The sequence below is a fragment of the Anabrus simplex genome, chromosome 1 (assembly GCF_040414725.1).
Source record: "Anabrus simplex isolate iqAnaSimp1 chromosome 1, ASM4041472v1, whole genome shotgun sequence".
NCBI classification, from domain to species: domain Eukaryota; kingdom Metazoa; phylum Arthropoda; class Insecta; order Orthoptera; family Tettigoniidae; genus Anabrus; species Anabrus simplex.
The window spans coordinates 1,091,538,267-1,091,565,780 of record NC_090265.1 but is presented as its reverse complement, the minus strand read 5'-3'; the positions used below and the strand labels follow the sequence as shown (position 1 = coordinate 1,091,565,780).

The 27,514-nt window shown below is 38.1% G+C and overlaps 1 protein-coding gene across 2 annotated transcripts in view; it reads right to left on the bottom strand.

Moving 5' to 3' along the window:
• YL-1 (Vacuolar protein sorting-associated protein YL-1) overlaps positions 1-27,514 on the bottom strand; it is a 108,519-nt gene that overhangs the window by 73,907 nt on the left and 7,098 nt on the right. For both annotated transcript variants that reach the window (XM_067150409.2, XM_067150417.2), the window contains exon 2: positions 2,331-2,479. In XM_067150409.2, the coding sequence (XP_067006510.2) occupies positions 2,331-2,470 (140 nt within the window). In that variant the 5' untranslated portion in view covers positions 2,471-2,479. The remainder of the gene's footprint in view (positions 1-2,330; positions 2,480-27,514) is intronic.

The window sequence follows — 27,514 nt, the reverse complement described above, 5'->3', positions numbered from 1 at the left end:
AGGCATTGTTCTTTTTAAGGACTGTGTCTCTTGTTTCATCATTCCCCCATGATGTCTCTTTCCATTTCCTTTTGCCATTTGTTCTTCCCCATGTCTCCTCTGTTGTCTTGACCAAGCATTCCTTGAATTTTTTTCATTCTTCTTCAAATGTTCCAGTGTCTGTTTTTGGTATTCACTGCTGGATTTTTTCTTGATATTCTGTTGCCTTCTCTTTATTCTACAATTTCCATACTTTAATTTCTTGTCCTGGATGGTTCTTATTTCCTTCAACTTTTTAAACCTCAAACAACTAACAAGGAGCCTATGATCACTGTCAGGAGACACACTTGGGATCACTTTCACATTCACCATAATATAACCAATGATGGCCTCCTGTTGCCCATTGCATCCATATCTGGTGATTTTGTGACTTTTCTGTTTGTGAAACCAGGTATTACCAATAACTATGTTATTTCTCAAACAGAAATTTAGGAGTCTACTTCCCTCAGCATTCCTTGGTCCCCATCACATGTGCCCTGCTCTCATAACCTTGCCTATCAGACCCTACTTGGGCATTCATGTCACCAATAACAACGGTTCCTTCACCTCTAACTTGCTCTTCCAAGGATTCTTCAAATAGGTCTTTCTCTGAACTATCACAACCTACTTGCGGGGCATAGCACTGAATGATACTAATGTTCTGGGTAGGGTTTAATTTTAGATTGACTTGGATAATCCTGTCGGATTACTTGCTGTTTCATTGAATGGTCCATTATAATAACACTCACTCCATTTTTAGCTGAACTTCCTGCTTACCAATGTAGATGGTAACATTCTCTGAGTTCTTTTGACCCTTGTCCCTTCCACTTGGTTTCACTCAGTCCTAATACATTAATATTTCTCATTTTCATCAAATCAACACACTCTTCTATTTTCCCTGTCAAAGTAATGATACTCAGAGTTGCTACTCTGATTGTGGCCGTTGTCTTGTAGATTTTAGTTCTCTTGATGGAGCATCGAGCGTTGAGCTGTCATTAATATCAATACCAGGAGAACTTGCATCCTCATTGGGTTTGTTTAACAATCTGAGGCTTCTTTTGGTTTTGAAAACAATTAAAATTTCCCTCTTCCACTGACTTGCTAGGCCTAAGGTTTCAGAAGATTTTCTGTCAGGGATTGTCTCCCTTAGCCTTTGGCAGTCCCCTGCCTCACTGCAAGGCATCAGCTGATGAGTTTGTGTGTCATTTTATACACAAAGGTCTCATCTAACCTTCTAAAGGAAAACTCCTCCACCTGTAGCTGTTGGTTTTACCCTAGTTTGTCAAGTTTGGTATCGGCTGCCCAACCCATGGCCAGACAGTCGCAGGTTGTACCATCTACTGTCACATACAGTAGCAGAGTAATGTTCAATAGGGCACCCTTGTCTACTACCTTAAGAATCTTCATATCCTGTTCAACACATGTAAATTTATGACTAGCTTCCAGCATATGTTGGCGCATGGCAGAGAATCTATTATATTTATTTGCATCAACATGTTCCAGATATCACGTTATAAAACTTCTGCCTGTTTGTCCTACATATGTGGCTTCAGAAAGTGAAAATATAAGTTAAATGCTGACGTAGAGGCAAAGGAGGGCACCATTAAAATAAGTTCCAGATTTCAAGTTCCTAAGTATTAAACAGAAATATTTATTTCTAAATATTTGAGTGTGATTTGATAGAATCTGACGATATTTTTTCAAGAATGAAATATGTCATTCTATGTTTAACTAAGTTGTTTCTTTAAACTCGATCATGCCCAAAAATGTGCATTTAGCATTTAAGTGATATTTTGTAGGAGCCGCACTCCATGCGGCGCGCGCCCGTCTGTGTAATTTCTTTCAGGTTTTTTACTGTCACCATATATTTTCTCTTTCAGGTAGTTTATAAATTTATTTACTCAAAGTTAGGTTTGGCAAACTGAAGAGCCTAACAGTTATAAAGTAAAACTACCAACACGAAGCTGATGTGCTTGGGAACCTTCAAATCTCTACGGACTGAGCTAGGATCAAACCTGCCAACTTGTTGACTCAGAAAAAACAGTGCTCTAACCATCTGAGGCATTCAGCCTGGCTATGCATTGGTTCATTCTATGAAAGTGAAGATACAGTAATACTTGATTAACTGACAAAGCAACTTGAAAATAATATTTTTATTAAAGTCTTTGAAGAATTTCATAATGGAAATTATACCTGATCATAGAAAAACATAAGAAACAATCTTTCTATCTTGTGATAAAATTTAAGCCATTAAAGTAGGTGGTATATTCTGGACTACATAATTCACAGAGGACTATGAAAAATGTACTTACTGGTAATCATCATCGTTCTCATTTTCACTGAATCCTCCATAAGTTGTCTTGTAAAATTCATCTTCTTCCTCTTCATCTAACAGTTTGGCCATGCGACTACCAGCATTGCTGCGACGATCTCTAGTAGCAGCGAGAGCCATATCCTATATCTAGAATTTCAAGACAGGCCTGTTTTATAATAACTGCAGTTCCAATTATAAACAACAAATTACTATTACTGAATTCCTACGTCATTTTCCTGTTATTAATTTTAGGTGCTAAGAAGATCTGTAATCAACCTCTGAGAAAATTTTCTGAAGGCTGTGTTATGATAAATAACAGGAAACATGACCAACAAATGGTAAATAATTTAATCTGGGAAGGAAAGCTGAACCCAGAAAGTGATGGAACCAATAAGAGGGAAAAATATTCTACACATTGTGCTGATAAAACCCAAAAATAACTATAGAGTAACTGAAGTGATAGGTGATATAAATGATCACTAAGCTCTTTTATTAATTACTTATTAATAGTTGTCCTCTCGAACGGCCTGACCTGAATTGAGCAGTCCCGCTTCCACCATGAGTCATACATATTTTACCTGGCTTTTGTTTTCCTCTTAAATATGTTCTAAATTTTTACTGACCTCTTGACTACTTGAGATTGTGACTCAACGAAGACAGACCGTCATTTTAAATTTTAGCATAGTGATTTCGTCCTCGTTCTTAATGTAACACACAGCACTTCTAGACTAAGAGGTTCACAACCTCGCCATAACCACTTATTGTTTTAATTTCCTCATGTCTCATTTGTTTTCACACTCTTTTTCTTTTTTGTTGTGTTTTAACATATTCTTTTAACATTAATTATGTACTTTTTAAATCTTTTTTCACTGAAGATGGCTCAAACATGTTTGATTAATATTACTCCATCTAAAGATGGAGATATGTATGTACTGAATAGGAAGAAAAAAACATGTCATAGGTTATAAATTTCATTTCCAGTTCCATATTGAACTGAGATCAAGAATATAATTAGTTATAAAATATTTTATTCCACCTATTCAATACTATACATTATTTGCAATGCCTATGCTTATATCATAACGCGTTGCTAGGTACTAGTTTCGACCTCAATTTAGGTCATCAGTCTAAAATAATTACACTTTTCTATCAGATGTCCTGGAACATTACCCTCTTATGAAGTAATAAAAACTAACAGAGTAAACAATATGTACATTGTGATAACATTCATTATAAAATGTGGTTGAATAAATGAATGAGATTAAAATAGATCGCGATACCGATGATTAGATAAAAATAGTCAATGAACATGTCTAAGTTCAAAGTACAAAATATTGTCTATGAATCTGTAAATTGTTGCTTAAGTGTGGCCAGTATCCAGTATTCGGGAGATAGTAGGTTCAAACCCCATCGTCAGCAGCCCGGACGGACGGACGGACGGACAGATGGATGTGAATTTAAAACGATCAGTGGAACCAACCCACAGTGCCTCACATGCACAGAAGCTGGCATAGAACAATAGTATTAGTGACCAAGGGACTGCTTCTATAGCACAATAATGAATCAATGATACTTGTAGTCGAAAGGGGTCCAAAATCCAAGTCAGTGGCCTCTCACAATGGTACTTAGCGCGAGGAAAGTAGAACCATGGTATCTGTCATGTTGCGGCACTAATCAAGAGTAGCGTAGACTCGTGGTATTCCACACATTATGGTACTACTCACAGGTAATGAAATTCGCACATGTATTACAGGCGTACGCTGTTTCGCACATTGTGGCGCCATTTACAGGCAACGCAAACCTATGGTGTCCATCACATAAGGCTACTAACCACAGAGACTCGTACAATCCCGTGGCGTTCCTCATATAGTGGGTACTATACTCCGCACGGCCTTACTTCTAAATTGAAGTTTCGCAGAACAAATGAGCATCGCCTCTCCTCTGTTGCCAGCGCGCTACTCCCGCGAGAACAGCCGATGCAATATGACCGCGGTAAACAGCCCTCGTAAAATGTAATACCGTACTCAGAAAAACTAATGAATATGGATTCAAAACAAATTCACAAAAACTACACTTACTAACAACATCTGACACTAATAAGAGAATATATTATTAAGAATAAAAGAGAATGAGGAAATAATACATCACTCTCCGCTAATGGCTGACACAGGAAGGAGGTTATGGCCAACAAAGGGAACACTCCATTGATCTCATGAGTCACTAAAACCTCCAACAATATGAAAAACACACTAATTACTGAAGGAAAATGCAAAAGATCACGAACCGTACCGAGGGAGATAGGTTAACCACGTGGTGAATGTAAATATCAGAATTGGCAGCTAGGTTTCGAGATTGTGCTCTGCCGATATAAATCGATATGAATAGCAGCTTGGGATTGGTTGGATTTCTATGCTTCAGCACATAACCACCAGGCAGAGCCAAAATCTGCTAAAACGTCAATTTAGAAGTAGAGCCGTGCGGAGTATAATCATAGGCAAGCCAGAACCATGGGTTCCCTTATCCCATGGTGTCACTCATATAGTGCTACTTATCACAGGTACTGTAAAAGCCATCGCGCTCCCGTTTGCTACTAATCATAAAAACACAAACCTATTTGGTACCCAATATAGATGTACTACACGCAAGTAAAAGCGACCCATGGTGTTCCCCGCGTGGTGCTACTAATCACGAGTAGTTTCATGGTTCTAATTTGATCATCACTTGGTCGCCCCTATCAGTTGCCTCTTACAACAGGCAGGGGATACCGTGGGTGAATTCGTCTGGATCCCCCATCCACAGGGGGTTGTGTGTTTGGTCCGCGAGAGGTATTTTATTTCCCACAAGTCCATCGGCAAGCCGGATAGGACCTCACTATCCGCCACCTGGGACGCACCACATGGGAGTATCACCTCTCCCCCTGCTACGCCAGCGTAGTAGGTTCGTGGCTGGTGAGTTTTGTGGCTATTACACTTCCTTATAAAATTGTGGATCAATTATACATTACATAAATTGTATGATGATGTAAAGATATAACGTAGACATTGAGTATTGCGCAAATATAAAAGCATAAAAAATGTTCATAGCAATCTGATTACTATGTCCAGACTGTTTCTAGTGAGTTCTAAGACTTAAGTGCACATTCCTATCTATGATTGAAAGTTTTAATTTTGTACATCACTGGTGCAGATGGTATGTATATGTTGCTTAGAATCCAATATTACTCAGTTTAAGAGTTCAGGTAAAATATATGTAGACTGTATGTAAACTACTTCTAGAATAATGCTGCTTATGGTAAGAGGTGGAATTCCCAGTCCAAGATGGAATCAAATGGAACCTTGCGCGGCGATGTGATGGACTTGGCCAGTAATGTGCAACTAGTGTGAGGGTCACAGTCGAAACTAGTGAGTGAGTAGTTCACGAAACTCCTTGTGAGACAGCTTTCCGTCACATGATGTGTGAATGATGAAAGCATTCAAAATAACTATGTTCAGCAGATGGAAAAATAGTTTCTTTGTCCACTTCCATGTTCGGCGGGAAATATTGTAACTACTGGCCATACGATCACTCTTGACACAATAACCCATATGTGCATTGTAGCCCTCGATAATTGCAGACCTCGGTGCAATTGTCATCCATAAACTGACCAGATGGTGGGGGTTATGCATGTCAGTTAGCAAATACACTTCCCTCTTATCTTTCCAGCTTACTGCGCCCAGGTTTCCCTTCACTTTGCTAAAAATATCTCCATTCTCTTGCACGTCCAGCCATGTTTACTGCTTTTAAGGAACTAATTGCTTTATTTGTAGCTGAAACTTCAGCTGCCAAATTCTTCTGCGCATATTTATAAGTCATAATTCATGGCAGTAGTTACTCAAATATTAGTAACAAAACGAGTAAATCATTTTCGTAAGCCAGAATTCACAGCAATATGCAAGATAAATTATGTGGTTGATATATCGACCACTCGTCCTTTTGGCGGGGTTTGGCTATGGTTGAAATGTCAACCCCTCATCCCCTTCGAGGAGTAATTCTCTGATTGATATTTCGACTGCTCGTCCGATAAAGGTTAAAAAAAAAAAGGTATGGGATGTATCGCAAACCCTCTGCAGAGTCCTGTTTTTGAGAAAGTTTTCGACCAAGCACTACGCCAGGAATTTTCAGTTTTCTCACAAAATCAGTACCAGCTGAAGAGGAAATTTCTGCATTTCAAGGATATGATTCCCTTTTCAAGATCAGACCAATTATGGATTTGACCAAAGGCAACTACAGTGGTATTTTCGAGTGTGGGCAAGCTTTTTCTGTCCACGAGTGCATGCTACAATTTAAAGGTCGGCAATCAATAAATCAATCAATCACTACTTTAGGGTAGTCGCCCAGGTGGCAGTTTTCCTATCTGTTGTTTTCCTAGACTTTTCTTGAATGATTTCAAAGAATTTGGAAATTTATTGAACATCTCCCTTGGTAAGTTATTCAAATCCCTAATTCCCCTTTCTATACATGAATATTGTCTCAATTTGTCCTCTTGAATTACAACTTTATCTTCATATTGTATCTTTCCTACTTTTAAAGACACCATTCAAACTTATTAGTCTACCCATGTCATTCCAGGCCATCTTTCCACTGACAGCTTGGAACATACCACTTACGATATAGATATTGATTCCCATAGGGATTCCCTAAGGGAATCAACATCTATATCGTCTGATGGCCAGGCAGGCATCAATTTTTGATAAGACAAAGTCTCTCATAGTGCATTGGCACTGCTGGTGGCTCCAAGTAGACTACGCAGTGGCCTTCACGGTATGCACTAGCCATACGTCCTGGTGGGTGTGCTATTTACCAAGTGATGAGCCCAACTTAGCAGACTGGGACAAAACGCTGGCAAACGGGAATGAGTTAGGGAAAATTTATAATGTCCAATAACGGACCATTTCTATTGGTATTACATACCACTTAGTCGAGCAGTTCCTCTTCTTTCTCCCAAGTCTTAACAGCCCAAACTTTGCAACATTTTTGACACGCTACTCTTTTGTCGGAAATCATCCAGAACAAATCGAGCTGCTTTTCTTTAGATTTTTTCCAGTTCTTGTATCAAGTAATCCTAGAGAAGGTCCCATACCCTGGAACCATACTCAATTTGGGGTCTCACCAGAGACTTGTATGCCCTCTCCTTTATATCCTTACTACAACCCCTAAACACCCTCATAACAATGTGCAGAGATCTGTACCCTTTATTCACAATCCCATTTATGTGATTACCCCAATGAAGATCTTTCCTTATATATTAACACCTAGGTACTTCCAATGATTTCCATAAGGAATTTTCACGCCATCAACGCAGTAATTAAAACTGAGATGAGTTTTTCCTATTTTTAAAACTTTCAACCTGACTTATAATCAAGTTTATCACCATGCCATTGCCTGCTGTTAATCTCACAACATTATCGAGGTCATTTTGTAGTTGTTCCTCACAATCTCGTAACTTATTTATTAGTCTATACAGAATAACATCATCTGCAAAAAGCCTTATCTCTGATTCCACTTCTTTACTCAATCATTTATATATAAGAAAACATAAAGGTCCAATAATACTGGTTTGAGGAATTCCCCTCTTAATTATTACAGGGTCAGATAAAGCTTCGCCAACTCTAATTCTCTGAGATCTATTTTTTAGAAATACAGCAACAATTCAATCACTCTTTTGTCTAGTCCAATTGCACTCATTTTTGCCAGTAGTCTCCCATGATCCACCCTATCATATCCCTTAGACAGGTCAATCATGATACAGTCCATTTGTCCACCTGAATCCAAGATATCTGCTATATCTTGCTGGAATCCTACAAGTTGACCTTCAGTGGAATAACCTTTCCGATATCCGAACTGCCTTCTATCGAACTAGTTATTAGTTTTGCAAACATGTCTAACATAATCAGAAAGAATGCTTTCCCAAAGCTTACATGCAATGCATGTCAAACTGACAGGACTGTAATTTTCAGCTTTATGTCTATCACCCTTTCTTTTGTACACAGGGGCTACTATAGCAACTCTCCAATCATTTAGTATAACTCCTTCATACAAACAATAAGCAAATAAGTACTTCAGATATTGTACTATATCCCAACCCATTGTCAATAGTATATCCCCAGAAATCTTAACAATTCCAGCCACTTTTCTGGTTTCCAACTTTTGTATCTTATTCTAAATGTCATTGTTATAATTAAATTTCAATACTTATTTAGCATTAGTCTCCTCCTCTATCTGGGCATTATCCTCATAACCAACAGTACGTACTGCTGACTAAATACTTCTGCCTTTTGGAGGAGATCCTCACATACACACTCCCCTTGTTCATTAATGATTCCTGGAATGTACTTTCTGCCTTAAAGTACCTATAATACATACCCTTCCATTTTTCACTAAAATTTGTATGACTGCCAATTATGTTTGCCATCAAGCTGTTCTTAGCTAACATCTTTGCTAGATTCCAATTTCCTGGTTAAGTTCCCTCCTTTTCTCCTTTCTTCCACAGCCATTTCTAACTCTATTTCTTTCCAATCTGCACCTCCTTCTTAGTCTCTTTATTTCTCTGTTAAAATAAAGTGGGTCTTTGCCATTTCTTACCACCTTTAAAGGTACAAACCTGTTTTCACATTCCTCAACAACTGCTTTAAACCCATCCCAGAGTCTGTTTACAGTTTTACTTATCACTTTCCGCCAATCATATTTACTTTTTAGAAACTCCCTCACTCCTACTTTATCAGCCATATGGTGCTGCCTAATAGTCCCACTTTTAAAGAGCTTCCTTTCTATCACATTTATTTTTAACTATGACAAAAATAGCTCCATGATCACTAATACCAGCTATTACTTTTGATTTCTCTATAGATCTCATATTGTTTTACAAGCACCACATCCAGGATATTCTTCCCTCCAGTTGGTTCCTCACTTTCTGAATGAGCTGTCCTTCCCACATTAACTTATATGCCATTTGTTGGTCATGCTTCCTGTTGTTCGCATTACCTTCCCAATTGATATTTGGTAAACTGAGATCTCCCACTACAATCACATTCCTTTCCATGTCATTTTCCACATAGCTGATTATCTTATCAAACAATTCTGAATCAGCGTCAGCGCTACCCTTTCCCAGTCTGTACACTCCACAGACATCCAGTTGCCTAATATCTCTAGAAATGAGCCTTACACCTAGAATTTCATATTTGTCATCTTTAACTTTTTCGTGGCTTACAATTTCTTCTTTCATCAGAATGTTACTCCCCCTCCTACCATTCCTATACTATCTCCACAACACACACTCAGTTCCGTTAGAAAATTTCTACGTCCATTATATCATTCCTCAGCCAAGATTCAACTCTTATTACATTAGCTGGTAAGTATACATCTGTTAAATTACTTAATTCTATTAATTTCTTTACAACACTACAGTTCAACACTAACATTTTTGTCATCCTTACTTGACTTCCAGATCGCTGTACCCTTATCACCGCTCCCTAGACCACCCCGTTTTCCTGAATGCACCTCCCTATAACCCTTCTAAACAAATTTCCTAACTTATACGTACCACTGCTGTTTAAGTTAAGGCCATCTGAGTGCAGATCCCTATCTCCTACCCACCCATTAGGATCTAGAAATCTCACTCCGTTTCCCACATACCCACTCCATAATCTCATTTAAATCCCCAATCACCTTCCAATCAGTATCTCTCCTACACAGTATTCCACTGATAACAATCTCCGCTTCCTTAAACTTCACCCATGCTGCATTTAGCGGATACCATACATCCCCAACTATGTTGGTACTTATACCTGCTTGCCTTATGTTGTTGGTACCAACGTGAAATACTACCATCTTCTCCTTTCTCTCCTCCTCCTCCTCTTCTACTTTCTTCAATATCTACCTCAACCTAATTCCTGGATAACACTTACCATGGTTCCCTTTCCTCCACACACTTTCCCCCCACATGTCTAACAATGGAATCCCCTATGACAAGAGCCTCAACCCTACCCACCTCACTTGATCCCCTTCCCTCTTGGTCAGCCTTATCTTTCCTGACAGCTGCAGAAGCTACTTCTTCCTCCCTTTTCTCCCTCCCATGACCCTCTTCTACCTGTCTTTTCCTATCCTCTACTCTACATTTCCCTTTCCTACTTCCACACTACTCAGCAACAGTTCCCTGTTGCTCATCTTCGTTCTGTTCTACCTGCAGTGATAATATCTATCCAGTAAACCAACATCTAAGCAGGGAGTGAAACTTTGGTCACTATGCAACTTGCGTACAGATTATTTGTTGAAATACAATGTGTACACTACAAAATGTGAGTCACAAGTAGAACCAAGTAACGGGCTATCTTTGCAAGTTGTAAATGATCTGATGTCTGGTCTCAAAAATAAGGTCGTGTTTCCATGGACAATTTTTATACAAGTGTGCAACGTTTTACCAGCTTACTGCATTCAGGGACTAATGCTTGTGACACTGTTAGGATTAACATGATGGGCCTGCCAAGAGTATGCAGGTATTGAAAATGAAGCAGAGAGACTCGCGAAGTGTGGATATGACAAAATAAAAAGATGCTGGCCTGAGCATAGCAAGATACCAGTAGAGTAAACATGCTGTTTGCAGTAGGTAGTGCTGGAGTATAACAGGTAAAGGTGAATTCCAAGAGGAGAAAACAAAATTTGTTAAAACCAAACATTCAGGTTATGTATAATAAAAGCATGGGATGTGTCGATCAGTTTAATCATTACTGCTCTGTTTGTCCTTTTGATGGGCATACCTTGAAATGGTACTGTGACACTTTATAATTGAAACTGGTCTCATAAATAGCTGTACAAGTTACAATATTCCAAACCCAAAAAGAAAAAATGGTTATCCCACAAAAAGTTTCTGGAGAACATTACCCAACATCCTGGAAAACTATGAATGCCAGATACTAAACAAAAGGGGGAGAAAAACTCAACCCCTACTTTGAAGCCAAATTGATAGAGAAGCAATTCGAGGACAAGAAACACAAACCTAATTGCACTGCATGTTCTATAATGCCAACTCAGTACAAAAAAAGAAAGGGAAGGGAGCCTGCCGATGTAAGCACACAAGCCACTTTTGTAAAAATTTCCCAGACAATCTACCCTTGTGTACTGTACCATACCTTGAGACGTATCACACTTTGAAGCATTACAAAGAGTACGGCATATGCAATTAATTTTCTGTGCTGATGGGTACGTCTTTGATGAAATAGATCATTACTATTGATTTAAAAAATGAAAAACACACACACACAAAACTTACAATTTTTCAAGTTTTGTTTCTGCAGTGTATTTCTGTAGTGTTTAAATATTTAACTCAATCAATACAAAGCCAATCTCTTTGGCTAAATGGTTAGCATGCTGGCCTTTAGTCCAAGAGGTCCCGAGTAAGAGATTTTAACTTTCATAAGTTAATTCCTACAGCTCGGGGACTGGATGTTTGTGCCGTGTTCAGCATTAAAATTCATCTTAGGTAGGGCCCCATCTTCACTGACACAGCGTCAACTCTAAAGACCTGCACCAGGCCTCTCCGGAAGCCACACACCATTATTATTATTAATAGAAAGCCAATTCTGATCACACTGTCTAATTCAGGTGAAGGAAGAAAGTAGAAATCAAAGGTTTCGAAAGTATTTTCTAAATTGAATAATTTTTGTATAATTTATATTGCATTCTTTTAGTGTATGAATAGCATTTTCAGTTACCATCAATTTACTGCAAAAATACACGTTTCCCCATTTTCTTGTTTTTCAAAGTGTAATCCTGCTGTGTCAATATTATTACCAAAATATTACTTTTCAATGGTTTGTTGATATTTATTTGAGAAGAAAATCATGTTATTTGAGTTGAAAATAAAGATTCATTTTTCACCGCTTGGTTCCAGATTTTCACAGTAAATTGTATAATTTTTGTGTCTTTTTTTTTTTTTTGCAGTGTATATTTTCTATAGTGTCAGATATGTACAGAAATGGACAAAAGTAATTTATACCCCAACCCATCCAAAACAAAATGCTTTATTGCTGGACCAATATGGAGTACAGGTCAAAATTACAAACCCAAACGTATACCTTGTACAGCAGTGTACATTAAAAAGCACAAAATAAACTGGAAGTAAAACAGTACATAACAAAGCAACAAATTCGTACTCCATGACACTACTTGTCTGGACATAAGTATTCATACCATATCCCAGAAGAGTTCACAACTCAATGAAGAAACATATATTACCAACTCGATCAGCAGCGTGTTTGTTTGCCTTTCCTGTATATTATTTATTTTAACCTGCTAGACGTTGAGAACACCAGTTTCCATGTTATTTCAGCTGAAATGTTCCCCATTCTTGTTGTAGTAACTGTTTCAAGTGTACTTTACTTGTTATGTGGTGTTTTCCTAGTCTAAACTCCAATTCACTCCATAGATGTTTGAGGGTTGGTATCCGGCGACTGGGGAGGTGTTTTTAATGTGTGTGGCGTGCTGTAGAGTATCCACAAACGAACAATTTCCACCGTGTATTTGGGGTCATTGTCGTGTTGGAAGTAAAACTCATTAGCAATCCCAAGCTTTTCGGCGCTTTTGCGAACGTTCTCTTTCAGGATGTTCAAATATTAAATCTGTCCTTAGACCCCTCAATAAATACCAACTCCCCGACACCTGAAGCGGCCATTGAGCCCCACACCATAACCTCACCCCTCCCGTGCTTCACAGTGGTAACAAAGTTCTGCTCATTGAGCTCTGTTAAGGCTTCTCCACACCAAAATGCATGCATCACTTCGGAACATATTAAATTTACTCTCATTTGTAAACATCACTGTCGACCAAAACGCATTATCTTTTGCCACATATTCTTTTGCAAATTGTAGTCTCTTCCATCGATTCACTTTTGTTATGTGCGGTTTCTTTCTTGGGACTCGAGATCGATACCCAGCACAATGAAGGGCCTTCCTTACTGTTTTGTGTGACACTGCATGATGGAAATATTCTGCCAGCTGCGATGCTATTGCCGAAGATGTAGTGTGTGGTTGCTTTTAATTGTGGTTACTATGAACCTTTCTTCTCGTGCGATCAGTTTCTTCGGACGTCCACTTCTTTCCTTGCTTATAAGAACATCGTGTCCTTTTAACTTTTGTATGATGCTTTGCACAGTTCTTTTACTTCTTCCAATGATGTTTTCGATCTCGGAATACGATTTTCATTGGTGATAAAGGCGTAGAATAAGTCGTCTCTTCAACAGACGTATCCCTAGTTTTCCTCGCCATTGGACAACAATAACAATCAATTACCATTATTTCACCACAAAAATAAATTTTGTATTTTTTCCACATTTTGTTTTTCTTTACAGTGTATCCTGCGGAGCATCAATATTCTCAAAATATTAGTTTTCAGTTGTTTATGATAATTTAAGAAGAAAATCATGTTATTAGACGTAAAAATAAATACTGATTTTTTTTACTGCTTAATTAAAAATTTTCACAGTAAAGCTCCAAATTTCATTCGGCAACATAGGGGTTAATCATACAACTTACTTTTTTATTTTAAAATAATGTAAATAAAAATTACAGGCCTTTTTATCTACTTAGAATAAGACAACAAATAACACATCATAAGTTACAAATATCATTATGGTCCGTACTGACAACTGACTATCAAAGGGTAGAAAAGGGGAACATTCATAACTTGAATAAGTATTCCTTTTCATCAGATGTAGTGATCTATTGTTTAATTTGGTTTGAAGTGAATGTCTAAAAAGAAAATATTTGAAGTAAATTATTGAGAAAAGAAGGGAGCTAGAAGATTGAGATTAATATACAGCAATATGAGACTCACCCCTATGTTCCTCGTAAATTGTGCGCGCTTGGCACGGACACCAACACTGAATTGACTGTTGAGAGGTAACAGGAGTATAGCTTATGATGGCAGGTGTTGGATGTGGGATGTGTGAGGAGGGGCAGGTGAGGGGTAGGGAGGGGGGGGGGGGTGAGAGTAGGAGCGATGAGACAGTGTAGTTCGTAGCAGTTTTGATGTGTCATTTAGTTTTAATTTTGGATGTGTTGTCGGACTTCATCAATATTTTAAATTTGGATTTTAAATTGAGACATACCAGATTGTTTTCTTTATTATTGGTTACATGTGAGCATATGTTATCCAAGTGGATCGTGGCTGAAGATGACCCAATGTATGTGAGGTCAAAACTAGTACCAGTTATATGGGACATTATACAAGCTAATGGTACTGAATAGGTGGACCCTTCTCTACCCTTTGATAGTGATCAATTGTCAATACGGACCATAATGAAATTCACAACTTATGATATGAAAGTAAACCAGGCAAGAAAAAAGGCTAATTTATACTTAGGCCTAAAAAACAAGATTGCCAAAATATACAAAATTATCACTGTGTTATGCAATAAAAGGAAAACAAATACACATTGCCACAATGCATTGTATGTTGTTTCTCACAGTCATTACGCATGATCCCCAACAGTTTTTGTTTTGTTTTAAGTTCCTTTACATCGTACCGACACAGATACGTTTTATTGCGATGATGGGATAGGAAAGGGCAAGGAGTGGGAAGGAAGCAGCCATGGCCTTAATTAAGGTACAGACCCAGCATTTGCCTGGTGTGAAAATGGGAAACAACAGAAAATCATCTTATGGGCTGCCAACGGTGGGATTCAAACCCACTATCTCCTGAATGCAAGCTCACAAAGAGCTAAATAGGAGCAAGACACCTAGAATTGATGATATACCCTCAGAATTACTGATTGCGTTATGAGAAAACTTCAAAATGTATCCACTGACTAGAATCTAAAACAAAAGATGATGAAAAAATGACAATGAATCCAAAACAATCAGTGAATCCAATTCACAATTCCTTACTTTTGGAGATGATGCTTGTAATAGAGTTAAAATAATGTATTATTAAGGTTCACCTTTTCAATACAAATTGTACAGAGTTTAAATTACATATATGTTTAGGGACTAGTTTCGACCTAACAGTAGGTTTGCCTAAAGCAAATTAAATACATAACTATCAAAGAAATTAAACAATGTAAAGACACATAAGGTCTCAAAATTGTACATACCATGTGAGAAACTGAGATAAGATTTGAGAGACGTGCTGCACTATGTTAAAAAATAGCTCTATGATAGAGATTCATAAAAAGTCCAGTGCGCTGGACAACATTAAAAAAGTTGTTAAAGATAGAAATCCTTAAGTTGCTGGTCAAGGAATTCAATATATGCCGACTCCTTAAAGATGCTGTTATCCATTTGAAGAACAACTGAGCCAAAGTCACGTCGTTTTCCTAAGATATTCATAAATGTAATAACACCTGGATGCTAGAAAGGCTCTTCTGCTTTTTGGAACTTGAAGGAAGGAGATTGTTGCACGTGGAGGCTCAAGAATCGAGAGATGCGCTACACTATGTTAATAAATAGAGATTCGTAAAAAGTCCAGTGCGCCGTATGACATTAAAAAAGTTGTAAAAGTAATCCTTAAAATTGCTGGTTATGGAAATCAATATAGGCTGGCTCATAAGAGACGCTGCTTTCCATTTAAAGATCAACTGAGTTGTAGTCGCGCTGTCTTCTCAAGATGTTCAAAAATTTAGTACAAATGCTAGAAACAGAAGAGCATTTTTCTAGCATCATGCTTCGCATCCATGGGTACTAAATTTATGAACAGCATTTGCCTGGTGTGAAAATGGGAAACCACGGAAAACCATCTTCAGGGCTGCCGACAGTGGGATTTGAACCCACTATCTCCCGATTACTGGATACTGGCCGCACTTAAGCGACTGCAGCTATCGAGCTCGGTTATCTAGAGATAGGCTGAATTAGTCATGTAATAAAAAAAATTATTATTCTTTTCAGGAAACCGAAATCGGAAAACGGCCCATTGGCTATGCGTTCTGGACCTTGTCACCTCAAGACAATACTCTATATATGAGTTAGAGGGATTGGCCGCGCTCTTTGTCTTAGAAAAATTCCACCTTTACCTTCAGCATGTTAAATTTGAATTAGAGACAGACAATCAGGCTCTGAGTAACGCAGTTATGTTGAGAGCTAATATAGACAGGGGGTGTCCACACGGAGGAGTATTATCACCAACATTATGGTGTCTGATAGTGGATGAACTACTTACCAGGTTAAATGTTGGAGGAATTTACGCCCAAGGCTATGCAGATGACATTAGCCTGATGGCGGTGAGAAATTTCCCCAGTACGGTTTCAGAGCTCGTACAGAGCTCCCTACGTAGGGTGGAAAGATGGTTCCACAACATGGACTTGTCGGTTAATCCCGACAAGACGGAGCTCGTGGTATTTACCAGGAGGAGGAGGCTAGACGGACTGTCAGAGCCTTTCCTATTTGGGAAAAAATTAGTTAAGACAATCTCAGTTAAGTACCTAGGGGTAATCCTTGAGGCAAGACTGAGTTGGAAGAAACAAACAGATCATAAGGTGGATAAGGCTCGCAAGATTATGTGGGCCTGTCGCAGGGCCGTCGGAAAGACTTGCGGCCTAGGACCTAAGGTGGTCCAGTGGCTCTATATTTCTATTGTACGGCCCACGATCACCTATGCATCTTTAGTCTGGTGGCCAAGTTTGGAGAGTAAAACTGTGACCACCAAGTTAAACAGTGTCCAAAGACTTGCGTGTCTAGGAATAACAGGGGCACTGGATACTACACCATTATGTGCAATGGAGGCCATCCTAGGTCTTCCCCCCTTACATTTATATGTTAAGGAAATAGCGGGAATGAGTGCCTACCGCCTCTGGTCACTCGGAGGATGGTCCTTCAAGAATCCGAATAAAGGTCATGCCTCTATTCTCACAAGTCTTCACCAGACCTGCCCTACGACAATGATGATCGGGGACCTGATGAAGCCTAGTTTTAATTTGAATTATAAATTCACAGTGGTGATACCCACAAAGGAGGAGTGGGCCGCGGATGCTGGGGCCCGTCTTAGGTCTGGGGGCTGTACATGGTACACAGATGGCCCGCGGACAGAGACGGGCACAGGCGCCGGGGTCTGGGGGCCTAAGACAAGGCTCTCTCTACCTATGGGTAAATACGCTACTGTTTTTCAGGCCGAAGTATATGCAATACTGGCCTGTGCTGTATATATATGGAACATGCCTGGACACAGAAGATGCATAACTATTTGCAGCGATAGCCAGGCAGCGTTAAAAGCACTATGGGCAGTTAAAACAACATCAAAAATGGTATGGGAATGCCAAAGGATGTTAGATCAGCTGTGTGAATTTAGCTCAGTTACCCTATTATGGGTCCCTGGGCACACAGGTATCAGTGGAAATGAAGAAGCTGACAAACTAGCGAAACAAGGCTCAAAAGGTCCTTTCATAGGACCAGAGCCCTTCCTGGGAGTGTCACTCCAAAGCGTGAAACTGGTAATATCCCAGTGGACAAACCAGTCTCACTTAGACATTTAGAAGAGGTTAACTATAGCAAGGCAGGCACGCGAACTTATCAAAGGGCCTAGCCAAAGTTATAAAAAGGTCCTGATAAATTTGAATAGGACCAGAATGCGAATGGTAGTTGGACTGTTGACAGGCCACAATACCTTACAGAGACACCTACACATCATGAAAATCAGTCAGGATCCGATGTGTAGAAGATGCGGTAGGAAGGAGGAGACCTCCGCACATGTGTTATGTCAGTGCGAGGCTCTTGCAAGCACTAGACATCGATACCTTGGCTCACATTTCGTGAGCCTGGAAGACATCAGGAATGCCAACATCCGGACACTGGTATCCTTTATAGGAGCACTAGGGCTGGACTAGGCAAACCCGTTTAAGGGACACAAAGGGTTTTCACAGACCTACGTGTGGAGCCCTGCAAAGGCAGGGTTCACCCATTCTTTATCTATCTATCTATCTATCTATCTATCTATCAGGCTTTGAGCTGGGTTTTAGCTAGGCCCCATCGTACAGGGCGCATTGCCCGATGGGCAATTCGGATTTCAGCGTTTCAGTTTGACATGCGACACATCCGGGGATCTGAGAATACGGTCGCAGATGGATTAAACAGAATGTTTTCCGGTGATAAAGAGTTCTGGAATCTTCCCCTCAAAAATACTATAAAGGCTGGGCAATTTAGGGCCTATTGTCATCTTCATCGCTCCAGTTAATTGAGTGCGGCGTGTTCTTCAGGGGCAGGGGCCGCGAGCGGCATTTGGAAGGCTCAATAACTCAAGGTAATTGGCAATTTTCATAACATGTGATAGCTGTGGCAGATAGCTTGATGGGAAGGTTTCAAACCTCTTATTTTATGTAAATTTCTAAATCTGGTGGTTTAAATGTAGAATTTTTGGCCGGTCTGAGCACTCTGTTCTATTCTCTACTGGGAAATATTTAATGTAAGGGAACAAAGAGTGATTACCCTCTGTTGATTCCCTTTCAACTTGGTTTCAACTTGGTATGGGGTGACTAAAGTTTCTAAACCTCTAAAATTCTTAACACTCTTTTGGTATTTAAAGTTTCTTATTTAATCACCCCGGCTTAGCCTCTGTATCTTTGGGCCATAAGCCCACTTAGGGTTTTAGATATATCTAGAAAGAGTGCAAGTGTTTTGCATTATAATATTGTTATTGTTGATTCAGATAGTCTGTTTATCCGATTTTAATTTTTTTTTAAGGAAGGAAATAAAAATTTAAAAATTGGTTGTGTTAACTCATTCTCTAGTTAATTCCTTGTCCACCCATTCACACAGACAGCTTCTTACACCTCTGTGATCCATGAAATCCCCAGAATGGTACTAATCGCTAGTAAAGCGGAACCATAGTGTTTCTCCTATAGTGGTACTAATCAAAAGTAACATAGACTCATGGTGTTCCTCGCATGGTGGTACTAATTACAGGTAATGTAGACCCATGGTATGTCACACACGACACCACTCACAGGCAACAAAAACCTACGGTGTTTTGCACATAAGGGTACTATATAAGAAATAAATTGACAAGAGGGTTTATTTTTTTTCAATACAATATATCAAGTAAATAATATCACATTAGTCTTGGGACTAGTTTCAGCCACTTAGGGCTGGTTCGACCATCTGCTGGTAAACTGGCTGGCAGCTGTGTGGGAGGTAAACTACCTGGGGGTGTAAATCAGCTGGTACTTTGGCTTGCATGCAATCACCTACGCGCAAGCGCTAGGTAGCTACCCGGAGCTAGACACCGATATGCGGGGTCGGCTAGACTGATTTTTTCGACTTCTCGCTTTCAAGTGAGATGCTATCTACCGTCAAATGTATGAAGCTCATTTTGATTGTCTTATTTTCCTGTGCTTGCATGTGCTGATTATTACCAAAAAGCCTAATAAGGGGAGTCTTAAGAGTTATGGGCAATGATTTATGTCAAGCTTTCGTGATTTTAATCTATGAGCTTCAAAATCAATACCTAATTTGTATTAAAATCTTGAGATTACATTTTCTTACGCTGCAAGGCAGCGTTTTGGAAAGTATTCTCATAGTAGATTGGTCAAGATGCTCATTCCGTAATAGAAGGTATGCAGGTTCTCTTCGTCTTTCTAATTTATATTTTTAAATGTATTAACGTTCCCTGCCGTTGTTCTTAACTCTCTTTTACGCGCTTCCATATAAATACACACGCACATCTTCTTTAGGGACTTATTGAGCATTCTATCTGCAGGTTTCTGTGAATAGATTAAGTATCTCCACGATCCTCTATTTGCAATTAGGTCTGTGACCTAGTTTAGTTCCACATGCTTCCATTTATTGGTAATGCATTTCATTCTAATGTTTAACTTTATGAAGATAAGTTGGAAGATACTGTTCATGTAAAGAACTAATCAGGGTAAATATCCATTCAGAAGAACAGGAATTAGGGAATGGAATAGTTTCCAATTTTTTTGAAATCATTTACGAGAAGACTAGGTAAACAACTGATAGAGAATCTGCTACCTGGGCGACAGTCCTATATTCTATATGCTTTACTACAATACTAATGATTGGAATTAATCATAACACTGTCCGAGTCATTGGCTGAATGGTCAGCGTACTTCGGTTCAGAGAGTCCTAGGTTCAGTTCCCAGCTGGGTCGGGGATTTTAACCATCATTGGTTAATTCCAGTGGCCAGGGGCCTGGGTGTTTGTGCCGTCTCCAACATCCCTGCATCTCACACACCACACATAATACTATCCTCCATCACAATAACATGCAGTTACCTACACATGGCAGATGTCGCACACCCTCATCGGAGGGTGTGCCATACAAGGGCTGCACTCTGCTAGAAATAGTCGCACGAAATCATTATATCATAACATCACTTTCTATGAGTAGCACACAAAAAAAGCATTTTCCTAGTAGGCATAATATTGTGATTAAACATTTCAATGAAATATATTATTAACAAAAGAACATATGAAAAGAGGCATGCACATGAATACAACACTACTAACGAAAGTAAAAAATATTCGGCATAAGGAATACTCAAACCTGCACACCTCATATTACGAAGCGAACGTGTTAGCCATTACGCTACGAGAACGCTTGGGGTAACTGAGATACATATATGAACTTATACCTGGTGTCTGAAAACTGAAAAATTAAAATTAGAAAATTAAAGCCCATTTTAGATGATTTCCAAATAGGTTTTGATTTTATATCCTTGTAGTTTCATTGCAAAAGCTTGACGTATAAAATGTGTCCCTGACACTGTCGATGTGAGAGGCTGGTGTGACCGTTGCAACTCAAGGGAAGAAATAATGTTCAAAATCCTGTAATACAATATCGATCACTTATGGTATCATGCTTTTATCAATATACTAAGCTAATTTAATCTGTATGTCACCAGATATACAGCTAATAATGTTCAGCTCTCGAAGCTTGCCCAGCAGGTAAAGTCTTTTTGGGCCCTTGAAGTGGCCGATAAATTACGTGGCGGGTAACTATGATTTATACTGCTGACAGTGCTACCTGGGAGTGGTCGAATAGAAACATCCTTTTATGCAGAGGGCAAGTTACGCGCTATTTTACCCGTAGATGGTAGAACCGGCACTTAGTGGCCATCTTCAGCCAAAATTAAAATTAAACAGGTCATTATTATTATTATTATTATTATTATTATTATTATTATTATTATTATTATTATTATTATTATTATTATTAACAAATACATCGCATATGGGAAATATCCCAGTGGCAATGGTCACTTACAGTGGTGTAATAATGAAGTAAAGTTAACATAATACCCAACAACAACAAACAAACAAACAAACAAACAAACAAGAGTACAACAAGCAATTCCACGGAAAGAAAATAATACAAGAAATACTACTGGTTTAAGTTAAAAATTCTAAATCCATCATCATATTACAAATTCACACAAAACTTAAGTATTTCCAGTGCTTAACACTAAGGTTTACAATACTATACGTTGAACTTACTACTAGCTTAACATTACAAGTGATAATAAAGTGAAGTTAAAAACATTGGTAATTACCCAACAACAATAACAACATCATGAAACAAGCAATTCCCAGGAAAGAGAATACCACAAGAAAAACTACTAGTTTCACAATCTAAACCAAGCACAAAATCCGTAATTTACAACTTTTACTTTTTTCTTTACACTAGCACTAATGGTCTTCTTAAATGACTTGATACCAGAAGGGAATCTATCAAAGACTGCTGCAAGTAATTTATTCCCATCCCTTATGGTCATATGTATGGATGTAAGATAAGGACAATGTTGCAGGAATAATTACAACATTAAAATACATATAACAACAAAAATTGTGGTTGTGATCTTGTTGTCAAATACGACGTCGCCTTTTAAGTTTAGTTAGGACCTCAGGCAATGAAGTAAATCTGGAAATGATAGCAAGAATTAGGGAGGAATGAACAAACAAAAAAGAAATTTAAAAGGAGGAAAAATTATTTATGAGGGGGGATAAAGAAGGGAAAGGAAGGATAGGGGAAGGGATGAGGGGTGGGAAAGGAAGACGGTGGGAGGGGGAGGGGTGTCTAAGGTGGGGCTGAATGATCCAGAAAGGAAGACTGCTGCTGAGAGGGGAATTTAAAGAGATTATGAAAGAAAGAATTCTTTTTATCTGAGACATGATTACTAAAGGAATTCATCATCATCATCATCTTCCTTCCAAGTATTGGGCCATGTGTCCCGTTACGGTCTTGCATTAAAAGGTCAAATAATATGTTTGATTTCTCTGAAATCTCATTTAGATTCAAGTTAGGATTGAAAAACTGTTCCAGACGGATAAAACAATTTTGTAAAAGTTTCAAACAAATGTATTTAAAAACCACCATTCCAATACTTTAAAATCTCTAAGTCTAAGATACAAATACTACATACATGTTAAAATGGGACATGTTTCGCTTAGGCTTTGTAAGCATCTTCAGCCATACTTAATCTAAAGCTAAGTCAGGGCCCTGAACTGGGTTTCTCATTATAGTATAATAATACAAGATAAAACAGTCATAAAATCTAGTTTGTGGAAAAAGCAATACTTAAATGCAAATAAAATTCAGTAATGAACTTGTCATAGTATTATATGTACATGGAATGAATACTAGTGTTCATCTAAAAAAGTACACGTTAGTAATTTGTAGAACGAGACAGTCATAATGATCTGACATACATTTGGATTGTACAGATTGCTTGACATTAATGAAGCGTGGATTAATTTAAAATGTTGAAAATAAAACTTTGAGCGTTGTTGACTGAGAATCAGGTACGTAGAATACAGTAGAGTTGTTGATTCCAAGTGGTTGTGTAATAAGGTCAAAAGGCGCTTGAAGTATCAATATAGAAGTGTTGTGTCTCCTTCTAGAATAATCTTTGTAATAGAGTGTAGGCGCGAGCTGTCTAGCGTAGATTCAACAAATAGGGTGTTCAATAAAGCCTTAGATGTGGGAGAATTCACAATGCAGCGCGTGTTGAAAACTGAAATGTGTAAGAGAATAAATGTAAGTTTTGAAGCATAGAGAGCATTCTATTAATGAGTGGAAGTTTAACAATGCTTACCCCTAGTGTTGACAGAGAGGTGACTAGTCTTGTTGGTTGTCTGAGACGATCTGGCAGTTGTTATTCTACTGCGACCTGTATTGTAGGGGTATGTCTGTGAAGGCGGAGAATGAGTCAGGAGAGGGGAGGTAGGCGGAGCATTGAGGACATTAGGAGTAGGTGGAGGGGGTGTGGCGTGAATCGGTGACTTGGGAGTGGCTACTACTGCGTTATGGAAATTGCTGACGTGTTTATAATAAATATTTTCATGAAGTTATTTGTATTTATGTTGAAGACTGTGAGTAATTTGGGGATTTGTTCAATTAAGGGGCTATTTGTGTCAAGTGAAATGGCTCTCCTAAATAAAGGGTTGAAATTTAATTGGCCTAATCCTAATAATACGGACGATTTAATCACTACAATTGCCGAAATTGAGTCCAATATTTCAAAACTTCCCGTTGATAAACAAAATGACATCAAATACGAAATAAAAAAGAAACTCCTTTCTTTAGCAAATGAACTAAGATCCAAGTCCGATCCGATTCTCGAGAAACAGATATGCGAGATAAAGAATAAAATTAAGAAGAATATAATCGTTACGAAAGCAGACAAAGGTTCCACAACCATGATGCTTAATAAAGATGACTACATCAAAAAAACTGAAGACTTCTTTTCTGCTAATACATATATCATAATAAATAAAGACCCAATCCCTAAGATCCAACGAGATTTAAAGAATTTATTGAAAAATTCGTCCTTTCTTTTACAAGAACACGAACGTCAAACGCTTATTTTAATGAATCCCAAACTACCAACGGCCAAAGCCTTACCAAAAATTCACAAAAACAAAGTACCCGTACGCCCTATCATAAACTACAGAAACAGCCCCACCTACAATGTCTCTAAATTTTTACACAGTTTCTTAAGTAAACACTTTAAATTTAATAACCTCGCCTACGTCAAAAATTCCATCGATTTTTGCGAAAAACTCTCTAAATTTAAATTACAACACAATCATATAATGGTTTCATATGACATTGTCAATATGTATTCGAATATACCTATAAATGAAACTATCAACATCATTAAAACTAATCTTTCAAAACAGAACAACTTAAGCAAATTTGAAATAGAAGAATTCATCAATCTACTGAAATTTGTTCTAAACAATAACTTTTTCACTTTTAACGACAAAATCTACCATCAAAAGGGCCTTGCAATGGGCGACCCAATTTCGGGTATTCTTGCCAACATTTTCATGGACAACCTAGAAACGAATAAGATAATTAACAGAATCAATGGTCTTCAATTGTGGCTGAGATTTGTAGATGTCACATTTGCTATCATTGACAAACATCAAAATAACAGTGATAATATATTAAAGTACCTCAATGACCTTGACACTAATATCAAATTCACTAAAGAAGACGAATCCAATAATTATCTGAATTTCTTGGATTTAAATTTAACAAGGGCTAAGGATAAATTTATATTCCAAATTTACAGGAAACCTTTGTCTGCTCTGTTGACTATAAAGAATGATTCTTTGCAACCACATTCTCATAAGCAGGAACTTTTTACAGTTTAATTCACAGGGCTCTAAAAATCCCGCTGTCTAATGTTAACAGAAAGAAAGAATTTGGTTACATTAAAGATCTAGCTGAACTCAACGGCTACAAACCAGATATGGTCAATAAAATTATAGGTAAAATCAAACTAAAAGCCGCTTCAAAATTAACTCCCGAAAAACTCGAAAAAATGAATTTTGCTGCTTTTACCTTTACTGACCCGGCTATATACCGTATAACCAATCTGCTAAAGAAATATGACGTCAAAATCGTGTATAAAACTCGTAACACGAATTGTAATATATTTTTTAACTCCAATACCGTAAATTCAATACACAATAAATTTTCGAATTCCAGAATTTATAGACTCAAATGCGCCCAATGTAACTTTACATACAAAGGACAAACCGGACGCAGTTTCAAAACTAGATATTTGGAACATTACAATGCTTCAAAACATAGAAAATATTCCGCCATGAGCAATCATATGAAGGATACCGGCCATAACTTTACCACGATTGAACAAGACCTTCATATTATAAAACACGTCAACAAGAGTAAACTGACGACCGAATTTGAAAACGTTTATATTTTTCTAGACCAGCATTATAACACATTAATAGTAATCTAAACGATGTTCTTGACACAAATAGCCCATTAATTGAACAAATCCCTAAATTACTCACAGTCTTCAACATAAATACAAATAACTTCATGAAAATATTTCATTATAAACACGTCAGCAATTTCCATAACACAGTAGTAGCCACTCCCAAGTCACCGATTCATGCCACACCCCCTCCACCTACTCCTAATGTCCTCAAATGCTCCGCCTACCTCCCCTCTCCTGACTCATTCTCCGCCTACCTCCCCTCTCCTGACTCATTCTCCGCCTTCACAGACACACCCCTACAATACAGGTCGCAGTAGAATAACAACTGCCAGATCGTCTCAGACAACCAACAAGACTAGTCACCTCTCTGTCAACACTAGAGGTAAGCGTTGTTAAACTTCCACTCCTTAATAAAATGCTCTCTATGTTTCAAAACTTACATTTATTCTCTTACACATTTCAGTTTTCACCACGCGCTACATTGCGAATTCTCCCACATCTAAGGCTTTATTGAACACCCTATTTGTTGAATCTACGCTAGACAGCTTGCGACTACAATCTATTACAAAGATTATTCTAGAAGGAGACACAACACTTCTATATTGGTGCTTCAAGCGCCTTTTGACCTTATTACGGAAACACTTGGAATCAACAACTCTACTGTATTCTAGGTACCTGATTCTCAGTCAACAACGCTCGAAGTTTTATTTTTCAACATTTTTAATTAATCCACGCTTCATTAATGTCAAGCAATCTGTACAATCCAAATGTATGTCAGATCATTATGACTGTCTCGTTCTACAAATAACTAACGTGTACTTTTTTAGATGAACACTAGTATTCATTCCATGTACATATAATACTATGACAAGTTTATTACTGAATTTTATTTGCATTTAAGTATTGCTTTTTCCACTAACTAGATTTTATGACTGTTTTATCTTGTATTATTATACTTTAATGAGAAACCCAGTTCAAGGCCCTGACTTAGCTTTAGATTTTTTTAAATTTTTTTAATTATTTTTTATTTTTTTTATTTGCTTTACGTCGCACCGACACAGATAGGTCTTATGGCAACGATGGGACAGGGAAGGGCTAGGAGTGGGAAGGAAGCGGCCGTGGCCTTAATTAAGGTACAGCCCCAGCATTTGCCTGGTGTGAAAATGGGAAACCACGGAAAACCATTTTCAGGGCTGCCAACAGTGGGGTTCGAACCTACTATCTCCCGAATACTGGATACTGGCCGCACTTAAGCGACTGCAGCTATCGAGCTCGGTTGCTTTAGATTAAGTATGGCTGAAGATGCTTACAAAGCCTAAGCGAAACATGTCCCATTTTAACATGTATGTAGTATTTGTATCTTAAACTTAGAGATTTTAAAGTATTGGAATGGTGGTTTTTAAATAAATTTGTTTCAAACTTTTACATTCTGTACTCCAATATGGCTATCATAATGAGACTCATAACGTGTAATAAAATAATTTTCCATGATATTGAACAGGGGGCCTTATTCTATAACTTTAAGAATTTTCATATCTTGATCGATATTAGTGAACTTATGGTATCACCCATGTGCTGTCCCATCCCCCCTCTCCTCCTCTCCTTATCAACATTGTTTCCATTGCCTGCTTCCTACAGCTTGTCAGTATTTTGTTTCCTATTCACTCCTTTGTTTGCATGGCCTGTTTGCTTCCTCTAGCATGTCAGTGTTTTGTTCTACATCAGTCATTAGATGTACTGTATATTTCAGTCTAGAGGTGAGTCTCATAATAGTACATTATGCAACAAGCATATAATGGCAGTAATTAAGACACGAGTACGTTTATAAAACGAGCAAAGAGAGTTTAATAATTTCCATATGAGTGTCTTGATTACCATTATCGGAGAGTTGCATACGACTGTTTATGCTTGACGATAACTATAACTCTATTTTTTAAATATTCATAAATTTCTGT